Raw genomic sequence first — 15,767 nt, 5'->3', positions numbered from 1 at the left:
AGCTGGACTCGGGGACACTCTGGCCCGGGGCCACTCATCCCAGCTGCTCCTGGGCTCCTGGCCTTCAGAATGTCTGTTATTTGAAGCTGTTAGGTTTCAGGGTAATTGTTCCTCAGCAATAGATAACTGTAACAATACACTAATAACTAACTAATACTCTTCCACGAAGTAAGCCACCCTGGGGACGTCTAACCTTCAGGAAGAAAAACACCAGCACAAAAAGAGGTGTCCACAAGGATGTTAATTGCCACTTTCCCTGTTTTAGGATAATATTGGATATGATTATAAATGATGGTGGTCCCATGCTGTGGGACGATTGTGCAGCTTTTGATAAAAACGAGCTAGATCTGCATGTGTTCATCTGGAAAAACCCACGACACACACAGCAGGGAGAAAGCAGTTGCAGAGTAACACGGCGGTGTCTGAGCAGGCAGCCCTGGAGGCGTCTCCCCAGTATCCGCACTCCCTTCGTCCTTACCCACAGGCCGTGCACCCAGACTAAAAAAGTAAATCGTGATTTCTCAGGCTCCCTTGCAGCTAGACACGACCACATGACATAGTTCTGGTTGAAGAGGTAGACACAGGAATCTACTGGGAAGAACTTATGGGAAAACTGTGGTTTTTTCTATTAGCAAAAACTATGTTTAAATCACAGTCAGCGGACATGTGCCAGGTCCCCTTCGCCTTCCTTCTTCCTCCTGCCTGGGACACAGACCTAGCACCTAGAGGCCAGACGCCATCTCTGACCATGGGGGCCCAAGTCACAAAGAGGGGGAGTATGTGTTCCTGCCTGAGCCATCTAACCCTGCGCTCTGTCACCCGAGAAAAATGAAACTCATTTCTTATTTAAGCCACTGTGTGCAGGAGCTGGACGTAATCCCGACTGATCACCGTGTGCCCCGTTTTCATTTAAAGGAGAAGAGAGAGAAAAATGATGTGTGTGCGTGTGTGCATGTGTATGATCAGTTTATATGAGCATAAAGATGTTGAAGGATACATATATTGCCATTAACATTGAGAGTTTGTTGTTGGTTTGTTTTTTGTTTTTTGAGACAGGCTGGCTCAGTTGCCTGGGCTGGAGTGCACTGGCATCATCATAGCTCACTGCAATCTCCAACTCCTGGGCTTAAGCGATCCTCCTGCCTCAGCCTCCCGAGTAGCTGAGACTACAGGCAAGTGCTACCATGTCTGGCTAATTTTTAATTTTTTTGTAGAGACAGGGTCTCACTATGTTGCTCAAGCTGGTCTTGAACTCCTGGGCTTAACTGATCCTCCAACTTCAGCCTCCCAAAGTGCTAGTATTATAGGCATGAGCCACCGGCACCTGGCCAACATTGATAGTTAATATCAAGGGATAAGATTGAAGGCAATGGAGAGATTATGACATTTTTTATTTTTACTCTATGTGGTTTACACTGTTACACAAAACATTTCTTAACGTGATGAAGTATAATATATAATAGGCCAGGCATGTTGGCTCACATCTGTAATCCCAATATGTCGGGAGGCTGAGGCAGGAGGATCGCTTGAGCCCAGTAGTTTGAGGTTGCAGTGAGCTATGATTGTGCCACTCCACTCTAGCCTGGGCAGCAGAGCAAGACCCCTATCTCTTAAAAAAGAAAAAAATATACATATATACACACACACACACACAAAATATAATAATGTCCCAAAACTTTACAAGAAGAGAGGAAGAAAGAAGAAGAGTGCAACAGTGTTTGGGTTTTACCTGCTGTCACGGGACCCCAGTGACAGGGTGGGTGTCATGCAGTGGGGGGCAGCAGGCCTGGGGAGGCTGAGGATGTGGAGCAGGACTCGGCAGAGCTCTGCAGTCTTAGCCAACGCCGCCAGCTCTGCAGGCCCCGGGGTGGAGGGTCAGGCCCCAGCCCCCGCAGGCTAATGTAGCAGGTTCCCAGGAGACCATCAGAGCCCTGCCTGGGGACACAAGGCCCAGAGGGGCAGGTGCAGCCTGGCAGAGGAGGGAAGTGGCCAGGGGAAGCTCCCCATAGAGCTTTGTCCAGGGCAGGGGCCCTGTCCTGTGGCCTAGGGCAATGGGGCCAGAGGGGTGGGTCCTCACTCTCAGGACCGGGGCCCAGGTGCCCTCCCTTTTCTCGGGCCCTGGGCTTGCAGCTGAGCGGGGCTGGGGCACGCAGGAGCCCGGTGTCTAGCCCAGCTGCAAACAGAATCCTGCAGTTGACTGTGCACGTGATCTGCACCTCCTTGCTCAGCAGCTCTTGCCACCCTGAGCCTTCATGGCGCCTGCCCTCTGCCAGGGCCCTGTGCAGCCACGCGGTGGCGGTGGGGGTGGGGACGGCAGTGCTGCTGGCCTGATCCTATTTCCTCTCTCGAGGCAGCCAGGGGTTTCCTGTCTTTCTGGCTGTCTGAGCCGCTTCCTCATTTATCTCTCGACATCTTGCAGCAGGTGCCTGGATTGCTTCTGCTCTTGGAAACTCAGACAGGCTGGGACCGAGCAGAGAGCCGTGGGGACTGTTCAAAGGAGAAAGGACACAGGGAAATGGCAGTTGAGCTTCGCAGGGTGCAGCTAGGCTCTGGGGGAGCCTGGGGAGGGAAGCGGCCACACTCCTGAAACCGGGTGTGACTGTTGTCCCCCTGCCAAGGCCTCCTCTCTGCAGCCTTTGCACAGGGACCAAGTGAGACTGTTAATGGAGTCGTGGCCCCTAAGGTAGGGTCACCAGATAAAATCCAGGAAGCCTGGGCAAATGTGAACTTCAGCTGCACAACAAAGAATATTTTTGGTACAAGTTATGTCCCAGATATTGCATGGAACGTACTTGTACCAAAGCATGATTTATTGTTTATCTGAAAGTCAAATTTAACTGAGCGTCCTCTATTTTTATGTGCTAAATCTGGCAACTTGGTCGTAAGATGGCTCAGCTTTCAAAGTTCTAATCAAATTTCCCAGAAAGGAAAGAGAGGGAGGAGGAGAGAGAACAAAAGAATGGAACAAAGCACCCGCTGAGGAACAGTTGGGAGGCCTCCTCCCCTGGGCCCAGAGACTGATGCCCCAGGAGAGTGGGCTGGGCTGGGCGGTGCCACGGCTGGCTCAGCCGCCCACTTCCTGCAGGTCACCCTGGGCAGGGGGCTGTGCTTCCCTGGGGCCCCGGGCACCTCCTGGCTGAAGATCCACGGGCTCTGGTGGCCCTGGCCTCAAGCACTGTCCCTTCATTGCACTGGCCCCCAGTGCCCCCTCTGTGTGCAGGGCCCACCCCGGGCCCCGAGCAGCTGGCTAGCGGCAGGACACAGCCCGGTAAACAGATCCCCACGGTCCACCGGGGATAGAATTTCTGCTTCCTCCTTCAGACAGAGTCACTCGGTCCCCACTGGGCCCTGCACCGGCCCTCTCCCCTGTGCCAGCAGCCACTCAGGGGTCAGCAGGGGCTGCCTACAGGCGGCATTGCCTGCGATGACACTTCGCGTGTTACCCAGCAGTGGCACTGCCATCATCGCCAAAAAACAAAACACCCTCCAGGCAGCTACCTCCTTCCACTTCTGCTTCCCAAGTGGCAGCAGTGAACTTGGTGAGCAGGACGGTGTTGTGGGGGGACTTGCTTTCTCCCGGACCTGCTGGGGTGGTTGGGTTGAGGCAAGCTTGGGTCTCCCAGAAGATCCCCAACAAGTGTCCAGGGGCTTCGGGTCACCTGGGTGGGCCGGGGACCAGACTGAGGTGGGAGCGTGCGTGGCAGGCTGAGGGTGGTGTGGTTAGTCTGTCTGCTTTCCCAGCGTGGGTGGGTGGTGGGAAAACTGGAAGGAGGAATTTGACTGTGATGACCAGCGGGTGACTTTGAGGCCACCACCTTCCACTTGGCAGCAGGAGTGCTTTGAAAGATCCTGTCTTAGTTCATAGTGTGACGCCTGGGTTTTCACGCTCACTTGTGAGGTGGGCCTCCCTCGAACCCACATTACCCATCTGACATGAAAAAAAAAAAAAAAGAAAAAAAGTGTTTAAAAAAATTTGTTTTGGCCAAGCGTGGTGGCTCACGACTGTAATCCCAGCACTTGACAGGTTGAGGCAGGAGGATGGCTTGAAGCCAGGAGTTCAAGACCTGCCCGAACACCACAGAGAAACCCCATCTTTACAAAAAAGAGAACGATGAGCCAGGTGTGGTGGCATGCACCTGTAGTCCCAGCTACTCGGGAGGCTGAGGCAGGAGGATCGCTTGAGCCCAGGAATCTAAGGTTGCTGTGAGCTATGATGACACCACTGCACTTCAGCCCAGGCAACAGAGCAAAATGCTGTCAAAAAAAAAAAAAAGAAAGAAAGAAAGAAAGAAATTACTGTAGCATGATCTATATAACACCTTTACCATTTTAACTATTCAGTGTACAATTCAGCGGCATTTTTGTGTAATCATTTATTTATTTCCAGAACTTTTTCATCACCCCAAATGGAAACTCTGTACCCATTAAATAACTCCCCACTTCCTCTCTCCTAACTCCTGTAACCTCGTTCTACTTTCTGTCTCTGAGTTTACCTATTCTGGATGCCTCATATAAATGGGATCATTCAACATCGGTCCTCTGTGGCTTATTCCACATAGCAATGGGCGTATGGCCTTTTGGGGAGACAACGTGATCACTTTGACCTCCTGGCTCTGATGGGCAGCGTAAGTGTCTTAGCCCTTACGGGTCGCCATCATGAAAATACCATACACTGGATGACTTATAAACAATAAGTATTTATTTCTCGCAGTTCTGGAGGTTGGGAAATCCCAGATCAAGGCGCAGGCAGATTTGGTGTCTGGTAAGGGGACCATTTCTCATAGGTGGTGCCTTCTTGCTGTGTCCTCAAATGGTAGAAGGACAAACCAGCTCCCTTAGATCCCTTTTGTTTATTTACTTATTTTTAATCTTTTAATAGAGATAAGGTCTCGCTATATTGCCCAGGCTGGCCTCCAACTCCTGGCCTCAAGTGATCCTCCCTCCTTGGCCTCCCGAAGCGCTGGGATTCCTGGCGTGAGCTGGATCCCGAGGCCCCCTGGGAGACAGAGAAGGAGTGAGCTGTTGGGGCCGGGCCTGTGATGCCAGAGTGAGGCCTGTGGGTTCACCCTGGGCACAGCGGAGGCCAGCAGGGCTGTGCTTGAGCAGGTACTGTCCCATCAGAGCCAGGGAGGGGACATCTTCTTGCTGCCTCGTTTTCTTTGTCACATGCTAATTTCTTAATATCTGTGAGCCAAGCGCAGTGCTATTATTGGGACTGTGACAACACCTCTAACAGTTTTTTTTGGAAATGTGTGTGTGTGTGTATATATGTGTGTGTGTGTGTGTGTGCCAGTGTGCCTGTGCCCCTGGTCCTTCCAGCTGTGACCTCCTGTTGATGTGGGAGGTCTGGTCTGAGCAAACCTGAACTGCTGGCAGTTGATACCCATCTCTTCTTTCCTTTTCAAATGGATTTTTACGATTCTCTTTCAAACATGCCAGGAAGGAGCCAGGAGAGAAGCTCCCCCCGCCCTCCCCCCACCCCATGGCTGCTGTGTCTGGGGTTCACCCTGGGGCAGGGCTTGGTGGCTCTCGCTCTGAGTCCTGGCTTGGTGCTTAATCCTTCCTGGTTGTGTAACCCTGGACGCAGCCCTCAATCTTTCTGAACCTCTGATTCTTCATCTGTGAAATGAAGGAATAATATTTACCTTGCAGGGTTGCGGGGCTTAACAGCGCACACAAAAGGTCTTGCATAATGGCTGTGACACTGCAGACAGCTAGTATATGATAGCTATTCAGTAGTTATTTTTACTGTTATCTGCAAAAGTGCAGGCAAGGCGGGGTGGGTTTGGGACCCGCTGCAGTGGTGTCCTCTGCCCGCTCCCCCTGCACCCAGGGCTTATCCCGGATCCCACTTCCTGCCTGTCGGGTGGGCTGGTGCGGGGACATTGATGTTGAAATACAGGTCTTTTCTAGTCCAGACATGTGACCAGAGATAGAGAAAGCAAGGCCCAGTGGTAGAAGACCAGGCAGAGGCACCAGCGATGGATCCCCCAAGTTGGATTTGGGGGTGAGGTTGGGGAAGGAGGTTACTGGAACTGTTGTAGAAGGCGGATTTAAAGAGTTAAACTGTCTGGGCACGGCGGCTCACGCCTGTAATCCTAACACTTTGGGAGGCCGAGGCAGGAGGATCTCTTGAGGTCAGGAGTTTGAGACCAGCTTGAGTAAGATCAAGACCCCATCTCTATAAAAAAACTAGCCGGGCACAGTGGCGCATGCCTGTGGTCCCAGCTACTCGGGAGGCTGAGACAGGGGGATCACTTGAGCCCCTGAGTTGGAGGCTGCAGTGAGCTCTGATGATGCCACTGCACTCCAGCCCTGGGGACAGAGTGAGCCCCCGTCACAATTTGAAAAAAAAAAAAGAGAATTAAGGGAGCTCTCATTTTTTGCTCCTCATGGAGATTGGTGTAGTTACTCATCATCCACTTGGCTCGTATTTAGTGACGACCTTCCACGTCCTGGCGCCAGGGTGGTGCTGTGATTAAATGGTGGACGCGATGGACACAGTCCCTGCCGTCACAAAGCTTGCAGCAGGCAGACAGGCAATTAACGACACCGAAAACAAAGTTATTATAATTGGTAGGAATAAAATGATGACTTTTAAAAAGGAATTGAAAGTTTAAAATTACGAGGTGGGAGGGGGTAATCTGTAGACGGGGTGGACTGGAGAGGGGCTTGGAGGAGGGGACACTTGGGGGAAAGAGCTGCCAGGCACAGTGGGAAAGCAAGGGGGCGGGTGCTTGAGGAAACGTAGAGACAGCGCTGCAGGTGAGATCAGAGAGGACAGGGGCTGTTGGGGTCTGTCTTTCCCACCTCTGCATGCACAGGCCTCCACCACCCAGAACTGCGCCCACAGGAGCCTCCACCACCCAGAACTGCGCCCACAGGAGCCTCCACCACCCAGAACTGCGCCCACAGGAGCCTCCACCACCCAGAACTGCGCCCACAGGAGCCTCCACCACCCAGAACTGCGCCCACAGGAGCCTCCACCACCCAGAACTGCGCCCACAGGAGCCTCCACCACCCAGAACTGCGCCCACAGGAGCCTCCACCACCCAGAACTGCGCCCACAGGAGCCGTGAGCCCTCAGAGCTGCCGGCCCCGGGGCTGCCAGACTCCAGGTGAGCTCCTCCTCCGACTTCGTGCTTCAAGCAAGTCCCTTACCTCCGAGCCTCAGTTTCCCCACTGAAAAGCCATCAATATTATTTTCCCAAGGAGCTTTCAGCTTTCACTGTGCCACTACATGGATGCCTTAAAAGAGGGGCCACCATTGCTCTACATCTTTTCTCTTCTACCTGCGCCAGGTGAGAGGTGGGAGCCCTGTACCTCCGTGTCAGTAGACGACCCTTAATAAAGCTTTGATTCCCTACAGAAAGGGACCTCGTGGGGCTGTTGGGAAACCCCTGCCAGGAGAAGTCAGGATCACCCTCCTCTTTCCAGCAACAAGTGGGGCACCTGGGCAGTGGGGGAGGGCAGCCCCAGGGGAGCAGGTGTGGGTGAGAGCTGCTGCCCCTCTCTTGTCCCCCCCACCAGCTTTGTCCCTGTGCCCATTATGGCTTTATTACTGTTTTCAGCCAGATATAATTTCAGCATTTTCTATAATCTTGATCTTTTCATTGATACCAGATTTTTATACAAAGATTTGTATGCAAAATGATTATGTACCCACCAGAATGCATTCCCCGGCAATTAGAACATTTAAGATGCAGCTCCTAACACTCCTTCCCGCACATCCCTCATTTATTACTTTCCAAAGTGTTTTGTGGTTTTTGGGGATGTGTTTACAAATCCAATAACAATTCTCATTTAGAGTTGCAAAACACGAAGCCATTTTGAACCGAGACAGATGGCAGCTAAATGAAGTTTAATTAAAGAATGAGTGCTTTGAATCAAATCACTTTTTAAAAAGTACAGTACACTGAGATTTCTGGAGAGGTTGCATAAACAGCATCTGGGCGCTTCTGCGAGGAGATACTCGGTGAGGCTTTCCTGCCTCGACGGGGGCTGGGGGTGCACGGTGGGCACGTCCCGTGTCCTCTGTCTTGTGTCCTCCACCCAGGCACACCTCCCAAAGCCCGGGCTCCCTGGACAGGGGTCAGGGAATGACACAAGGGAACCTCTCAGTTCAAAGGCTTTGGCTTGGGGGGGCGTCCCTCTTCTGCTCTTATGGAATGAGATCCCATGCAGGTGCCAGGGCTCACCACACCAGCCCTCTGTGGCCTGCCACCTGCGCGCTGAGCGTGGGAGGGAACAGATGGGGCGTCCTGGTGGGGTCGGGTGGGAGCCATTTCTGGCTCTGGCCACTGATCTTAGAGGCTGGCGCAGCGGGCAGGTGTAGACAACGGACTGATGGCACCAGCGGATGGAGTGGACACCCCCCGAGGTGGGCGGCCAGGGACTGGGGAACGGGACAGGCTGGGAGGGGCCAAGACATTTGCATTCTGCTGTGGGGAGGAGAGAGCAGAGGAGGGTTTTAATCCAGAGTAATGGATGGGGGATGGGTTACGGGAGAGGGGGCTGGCCTGCTGCAGACCGTCTTGTCCCCAAGTTCACAGGCAGTTTCTGCACCCAGGGCAGCCAGTGGAGGGGTCACCCTGCCTTGATCCTGGAGAGGAAGAGGAGGGCCTGGCCCAGGGCAGGATGGCATGGAGGGCCTGGTGGCTCCGGGGCTGGGATGTGGGCGGGGGGCGGGCCCCGTGGGGCCTGCAGAGAGAGGAACAGTTTGGGGGTGTGCCCGGCTTGTGGCTTCTGGCATCTCTCCAGGAGGAAGCGCAGCCGGAAGGCTGGGACAGGCCCTTTCCTCCCAGCTCTGGGCATAGGACTGACCCTGGGGGCTGGCAGCGGCCCCTGGACTGTTCTGATCATGTACTCAGAACTCAGTTCCTCCAAGCCATAGGCCTCGTTTCTGGACCCCAGCTGGGCCATTAGAACCAGATCCCGGCACTATCCTGACCCCTCCACTCGCCAGCACCCCCCATGCCCGCTGACCTCCTTGTCACTCTCTGCACGTGGCCAAACCACCGCCACCTCTTGCTGGAACTACAAGGGCCTCCCACGTGCCCTCCCAGGTTACTCCTCTGACCCTGTGCAGGCAGGGGCCCCTTCTGAAGGTGCAGATCCGGGCCTGGCTCTCCCCTGGGCACCCCGTGCATGACTCTCATTTTCCCTCCGTAAATCGCCATGGCCTGGCCTTTGAGGCCTTCCACGTGGGCCGGTGACATAGGGCGCAGCCCCGCCCCAGACTGCACGGCTGGGCAAGCAGAACCCAGGCGGAATCCCTGCCCCGCTCGCCCGTGGGCCTGCCACCACGTGCAGGCACAACCTGCTGACCGTCCTCAGACGCCCTGACAGAGGCCCTCACCGAGTCCCCACCTGTCCCTCCATCTCACCTCCAGCCGCTCTCCCTCCGCTCTGATGACTCTTTCTTATTCCCAGGATGCGCAGGGCCTCAGTGCAGCCCCCCCCTCTGCCCTAAAACACCGTCCCACCCTGCCCCGCCCCTCTGTCCGCCGACGCCTGACTGCTCTTGTCTCAGCTTCAAGGACTCTTCCTGATCTCTGCACTGGGTGAGGTCCCCCTGCTTCGTGCTGCAGGGCACCTGCCCCCGTCAGGACATTCAGCCGACACGCCCATCGCCGGGCGGGCGGGGCTCAGTCAATGCCTGTCGGGTGAACGGGCAGCCACCGCGTGCCAGGCCCCAGACTGCCAAGCTCTTGCGACTTGTCTTTCTGCCTCTAGTCTTGTCCCTTCCTCCAACTTCCCACCTGCCACCACAGTGGTCTGAGAGACAGCTGGGACCCAGCGCTCTGCTGCCCAAATACCCAGAGCTCTCTGGAAAATCCTGCCCCCTGTTGATGCCCCCCAAGCCCCTCTCCAAGACGCCTTCCGTCCAGCCACGGGGAGGCCCTGGGCTGGGCCGCTCTCTGATGCTCATACTTAACACTCTCGCCTGCACCGGAGTTACTGGGGTCACGGCAGTGTCCCCACCACACTGTGTGCCCCCTGCGGCCATTCCCGCCTGCCCTGGCCCAGCCCCCAGCAGAAGGGACGAGGGGCTGTCCCTCCACACACAGGTCCGGCTCACAGGCTGCAGGGGGGAGGTGGCCGTATGTAGCTGGCACGTGACAGACTGTGGTCTAGCCGCTGTCTGGCAGCAGGAGGCGTGTCCGTCTGTGGCACTTTTGCCTCCTGTAGCTTCTTGTCTTGAGGTCACATGTCCCCAGCAGCAAAAAAGAAGTGAGGTCTGTCAGGGACACCAGCTCTGCTGTGGCAAGGAAGGAGGGTGGCTTGGCAGGCCACCTGAGCTGAGTGTCCCGACTTCAGCCCCAGGGACAGCTGTGGCCGCAATCCCAAAAGAGAACATGCAACAGTTAAGAGCAAAGGCAACGCTTTTTTTTTTTTTTTTTTTTACTTATTTAAAAAGGCCTTGGTGGCAGGAATATAGTGTAAAAATCATTGGAAAAACTAAAAGGCATCGATACATATCCGAATATACACTTTGTACATAAATTACATTTCCTTTAGTCTTTCTGAGTGAGGTCCTGATTCAGTACTGAGGTCTAGTAATTAAGAGGTCCCGGGAGCTGCACGTTCAGGCCGGCATAGTCCACCATGTACATTGGCCATTGCTAGAGAGAGGGACAAACGTACCGGGTTAGGACTCCAGGTGACGCGGAAAGAACACCAGAACACTTAACTCTGCTTTCTGAAGGGCTTCCTCAGATGCTATTTATTTTGAGGCCGCCGAGGCCCAGAGGGGACGTGACCTGTCCAGGGTTCAGCAGTGGCCACGGAGCTTGGGCTGGAGCCTTCTCACTGTCCCACCTGTGTCCCAGGGTCTGGTCACAGGGAACAGGCCTGGGGGCCCGAGGGTGAGGCCTGGCTCAGCACAGGTGTTGGCCCTGTGAGCGCAGCCTCGCTCCCAAGGAGCTGCCGTCTCTCTGGGGGCTGCTAGGGACCGACCCACCGCAGGCACTCGGACACCTCGGTGGGGACCAAGGCAAAGCCCGCACCTTTAGGTTCTCCAGGATGGGCTGAAGGGAGATACAGTCAGAGGATAAAGAAATCCAAAAATCACTTTCAAATGTGTTCAAATATTCTCCCCATTTGCACTCAGGATTTCAAAGCTAATAGTCTGAAATCAGAACTTCCCAGTGCATGCCCTTAATGAGGTTTTCCTCCCTGGTGGGAGAGAACTACCCCAGCACCACGGCAGGACAGGGCTCTGGAGGGGAGCTCTCCACGCAGCACGGAGCCGCTGGGGCCACAGGTGGGGCCACCTCCCCTGACTCCCGCTGTCCTCCTCTACACACTGTAGGTGACATCCACACCCCGCAGGGTGGTGGCGAGGCGGGAGCCCTGCTGAGGGGCGTGGGCAGGTCCCATCCCTCTCCTGGGCCTCGGCTGGCCCGGCTGCCCAGTGGGGATGTGAGTTCCTGCCCGGGTGCCCGTGCACACCCAGTGAGAGGGACAGACGGTCTCATGGGTAGGACAGGTGGGCGTGTCCGCACCCCCGAAGGTGGAAGGCCCCACTCAGAGCCCGGTGCCTCCCCGTACCCCGAACCCACATCCTGGAGCAGACGGCCTTGCCCGAGTGAGGGGCGAGGGCCAAAGAGAAGAGTGGTCGAGTCCAGATCTGTGCAACTTTACCACGAGCGAAATCTGGTTGGTGGATGCCACAGACTCTGGGTTAGAGGATGAGGAAGAGGAAGACGAGGAGGAAGAGGAGACGGAGTTGCCTTCGGAGACCCGCTTCCTCTTGCGCTTGGGAATGCTGCTGTCTTTGGCTGGTGGGAGAAAAGGCTGGTGACACTGGATGCCAGGGCTGTTCTGTCTCGGCCTCCTGACCTCCCCGGAGAAGGACTCTGTCTTCAGGGTTCAAGTCCCCTTCTCGGCATTTGGGGTTCCCGACCCCGGGGTGGCCAGGGCGCACCTGTCCAGCCTCCTTCTGTAACGAGGCCCAAGGGTCCACCTGCCCCAGCGCCCTGCTCCCACTCCCCTGCCTGCCTTTGCCGACACCGTGTCCTCATCCCCAGGCCCTGTTACAGCGTCCCCAGACCACCCAGCCTGGGGTCCCGGCCTCCCCAGGCCCTCCAGGGCCCTTCCTGGGCCCAGCATGCCCTCGCAGCCTTAGACAGTGTGGAGAAAACTCGGCCTCCAGAGCCAAGCGGACTCTGAGTCCCCAGGTGGCCCTGAGCCGTGAAACGTGAGTGAGATCTTGCCGGAGTGCTGGGAGGATCCCAGGAGACCGTGTGCAGGGCCCTTAGCACAGCACCTGGCCCCCAGCAAGTGCGCACAAACTAGAACTGGCATTCATACGGTTGCCGTGGTTACCGCTGCTGTGTGATGGCCCGAGCTGACAGGTCACAGGTTCGAGAAGTGGACAAGCAGTGCCCCAGTGGTAGGAAACTCCGGTTCAGAATCAGAAGTCCTAAGTTCAAATTCCACTGTGGCCACTTAACTAGCTGTGCAACCCTGGGAAAATTTGTCAACCAGTCTGAGCCAAATGGGGAAAACAATGTGACATGAGACACAAAGGAGATATGCATGAAAGAGCCGGGTACCAAGCCCAGCTCAGAGCGGGGCTTGGCAGGTGTTTTGCTGCTGCCGAATGAAATTAATGCGAAAGTGTAAGACTTTTAACAAAGACCTGCAACTGTGCGCTACAGAAGCACCTTTTGGGGCTTGAGGGAGGGGACCAGTTACCGTATGGACACCTGACTCAGCCAACCAGAGGGTCCTAGCGACACAGTAAGGGCAGGCTGGGCCACAGGGCCATCGTCCATCCGCTGGTGCAGAAAGCCCAGGGCCTGGGGGCCGTGAGGCGGCAGGAGTAGAAGAGTGTGGGTGCAGGGGGAGCCCAGGCTGTGCCCAGAGAGGGACTTTTGTGGGAGATGCCACATGAAAAGGAAGTCAGAGGTGCTGGCTGCCACCCTCTGTCCCAGGCTGGTCCATGGGCTGTGGCCACCCTGGGGTCACCACGAGACCCTAAAGATAGATGCCCACAGTGGGGGCAGTTGTGGGGGGAGTGGTGGATGTAAGTGACAGCATCCACCCTCGGAGCATTCGTCCCAAACTCTCCTCCCTGAGCCCTCCACGGGGCCTTCTGTGTCTCTGCCTTTGACCCGAGAGCAGCTCTCAAACCCAGTCACCTCCGCACTCCACGTCCTCCTAGTGCCATGCCCGACCCTTGGGATCGGCTCGTGGTAGGAGGAGGTGGCCTCCGTTGGGCTGTGCCACTCCAGGCTGTGGAGCTCCAGGTGGACCCGGACCCACCTGGAGTCAGGGCTCAGGTCCTAGTAGCCAGAGCGGGGAGTGGCCTCTCTGAGTCCCATCCCGGTCCCCACGGAGCAGCCACACTGGGGCCCGTGGTCCACAGTGGCCTGTGGTTCAGAGAGAGGGTCCCGACAGCAGGCTCCAGGCAACCTCTGACTCACTGTGTGGCCCTGGCAAGCCCCTCCCCCCTCTGGGTCTCAGCGTCCCAGCTGTGCAAGGAGGGGAGGACTAGAGCAGTGTTGCCTAACCAGCTGCTCATCATAATCGCCCAGGGCTACGATCTCCCCGGTCCCGTCACACGCCTGCTCCATCAGAACCGTCGTGCCAGCCGGCCTCGCAGGTGCTGCAAACGCAGGCAGAGCAGGGGGCCCAGCCAGCCCCAGGCAGCACAGGCCACCTCACCCCCGCCCGTCACATGCCACCCCTCCCCTACCCAGGCAGCCTCCGGGACCCAGCCTGCCCCTTGTCCTGGCTAGCTGACTTGACACACCGTGTTGCGCAGGCTCCTTGGGGTCTGCCGGGGGCTCTTGGCCCTGGGGAAGCGTGCGGGGCGGGGACGGAGTATGCTTTTCTCCAGGTAGTCGGCCATCTACTGCGTGCCCACCTGGACCGCACCTGTCTCTGCCTTCGTGAAGGCAACAGACCCTGGTCCCCATGGGACAGAAGGGTGGCCTCTTCAGCCTCTGACTCACCTGGCACCTTGGCATCATTGCAGATTTCTGCAAAAGGTCTGAAAAAGAAAGCAATGAGGAGGCAGTTAGAAAAGGAGGTTTTCCCTCCTTCTCACCTGCTTCCCGAATATGGGCAACACCCCCCATGAGAGACCAGCAGGTAAGATGCTGCCGCTGTTGCTGGAGCCAGGTAGGACCAAGATGAAAACCGGAACATCCCCACCTGCCCACCTCTGGCTGTTGCCCAGGCTAGAGTGCCGTGGCGTCAGCCTAGCTCACAGCAACCTCAAACTCCTGGGCTCAAGCGATCCTCCTGCCTCAGCCTCCCGAGTAGCTGGGACTACAGGCATGTACCACCATGCCCAGCTAATTTTTCTATATATATTTTTAGCTGTCCATATAATTTCTTTCTATTTTTAGTAGAGACGGGGTCTCGCTCTTGCTCAGGCTGGTCTCGAACTCCTGAGCTCAAATGATCCACCCTCCTTGGCCTCCCAAAGTGCTAGGATTACAGGCATGAGCCACCACACCTGGCCTAAAAATATTTTTTAATTTTAATTTTATTGATTATTTTACTTGCAGCATTATTTATGTGAACAACAAAGAAACAGAAAAGTAACTTAAATTTCCATCAGCAAAGGATGTTATGATCCATCTAGATTACTGACACTTGGCCAGTCATTAAAGGGAATCAAGACAGCCATGGGTGGCACTCAAGTGCCTACAAGGTCAATGTCAAGGTCATCATGGCCAGACAGGAAACAGCAACTTTTATTTCCTGCCTACCGATAAATACCATGTCATGTCAGTTTTATTCCCCCCAAAAGGATATCTAATAGGTATACAAAGAAAAGTGGAAGGAAAACTCCAGAATGTCTTTGGTGGTTGTCTCTGGGAGGTACAGTTATGGGGGCAGGAGGTGCATTTTCTCCATATAGTTTCCTACATTTTCCAGGACTTTCTTCAGGGGGTGAGCTATCCTCAGGAGGGAGGGAAACCTCTATTTTTTTATTTGATTCTGGATAACTTACTTTCTGTGGACATGTGCAAATATTATTTTAATTTTAAAGCATGTACTATAAACTGAAACATGTAATATAAAATTGGAAAGAAAATATATGTAGGGAAAAAACAAATGCACCACAGTGTCGACTCCGAGTAGGAGAGTTATGGGTCATCTACTTTTTTGTATTTCCCAAGTTTGCTGTGTGTATTGTTTTTAAATCTGAAAATAATCAAATAAACTTTTTTTTTTGAGAAAGGGTCTTACCCTGTTGCCCAGGCTGGAGTGCAGTGGCGCATTCATAGCTCACTGAAACCTTGAACTCCTGGGCTCAGGCCATCCTCCTATCTCAGCCTCTCAAGTGGCTGGGGCTACAGGTGCACCACCACACCCCGATAACTTTTTGTAGAGACAGGGTCTCACTGTGTTGCCCAGGTTAGTCCTGGCCTCAGCCTCCCAAAGTGCTGGGATTGCAGGCAGGAGCCACCGCGACTGGCCTATTGTATTTCTTAAAAGAGACTGTGAAGATGTCTGGTAAAATATGCACAGTGGTTATCTCTGGGTGTTGGGAGTACTGGACTATTTTCTAAATATATTAAAATTAATGGTATAGTCAGAAAAAGTCAAACTTAATTAAAACTCTAAAAATAAGTAAATGCCCGTGATTGTCGAGGCTGTGTGTTTCAGCAGAATCGGGTTGGAACGAGGACACCCAGGGCTGGATCCCAGCTGACCCACCGTGACCCCGACTCTCACCCCCCTCCTTGCTGTGGGTGTCAGTTTCCTCCCCCTGGACCTGTGGGGGGGAAGCCAGAGCTGCC

At 54.9% G+C, this 15,767-nt stretch overlaps 2 protein-coding genes and 1 pseudogene across 2 annotated transcripts in view; 2 read left to right on the top strand and 1 right to left on the bottom strand.

Moving 5' to 3' along the window:
* The first annotated feature begins 3,338 nt into the window (after positions 1-3,338).
* On the top strand, positions 3,339-7,891 carry LOC123632637 (ethylene-responsive transcription factor ABI4-like). Its single transcript, XM_045543157.1, has 3 exons — positions 3,339-3,539; positions 6,825-7,118; positions 7,213-7,891. Exons 1-3 carry the CDS (start codon positions 3,425-3,427, stop codon positions 7,251-7,253), a joined length of 450 nt encoding a protein of 149 aa, XP_045399113.1. The 5' UTR covers positions 3,339-3,424; the 3' UTR covers positions 7,254-7,891.
* LOC123633808 lies at positions 3,847-3,934 on the top strand (annotated as a pseudogene).
* A 2,495-nt stretch (positions 7,892-10,386) lies between the features above and the next one.
* GTF2IRD1 (GTF2I repeat domain containing 1) overlaps positions 10,387-15,767 on the bottom strand; it is a 69,481-nt gene continuing 64,100 nt past the window's right edge. Inside the window, exons 24-26 of the mRNA XM_045543156.1 lie at positions 13,965-14,002; positions 11,647-11,783; positions 10,387-10,625 (exon numbers count right to left, since the gene is read on the bottom strand). Coding sequence (XP_045399112.1) covers positions 10,557-10,625; positions 11,647-11,783; positions 13,965-14,002 — 244 coding nt within the window. The 3' untranslated portion in view covers positions 10,387-10,556. The remainder of the gene's footprint in view (positions 10,626-11,646; positions 11,784-13,964; positions 14,003-15,767) is intronic.

Source organism: Lemur catta, chromosome 2, assembly GCF_020740605.2.
Source record: "Lemur catta isolate mLemCat1 chromosome 2, mLemCat1.pri, whole genome shotgun sequence".
NCBI lineage: Eukaryota > Metazoa > Chordata > Mammalia > Primates > Lemuridae > Lemur > Lemur catta.
The sequence above is the reverse complement of the archived record's forward strand: the minus strand, read 5'-3'. Positions and strand labels throughout refer to the sequence as shown.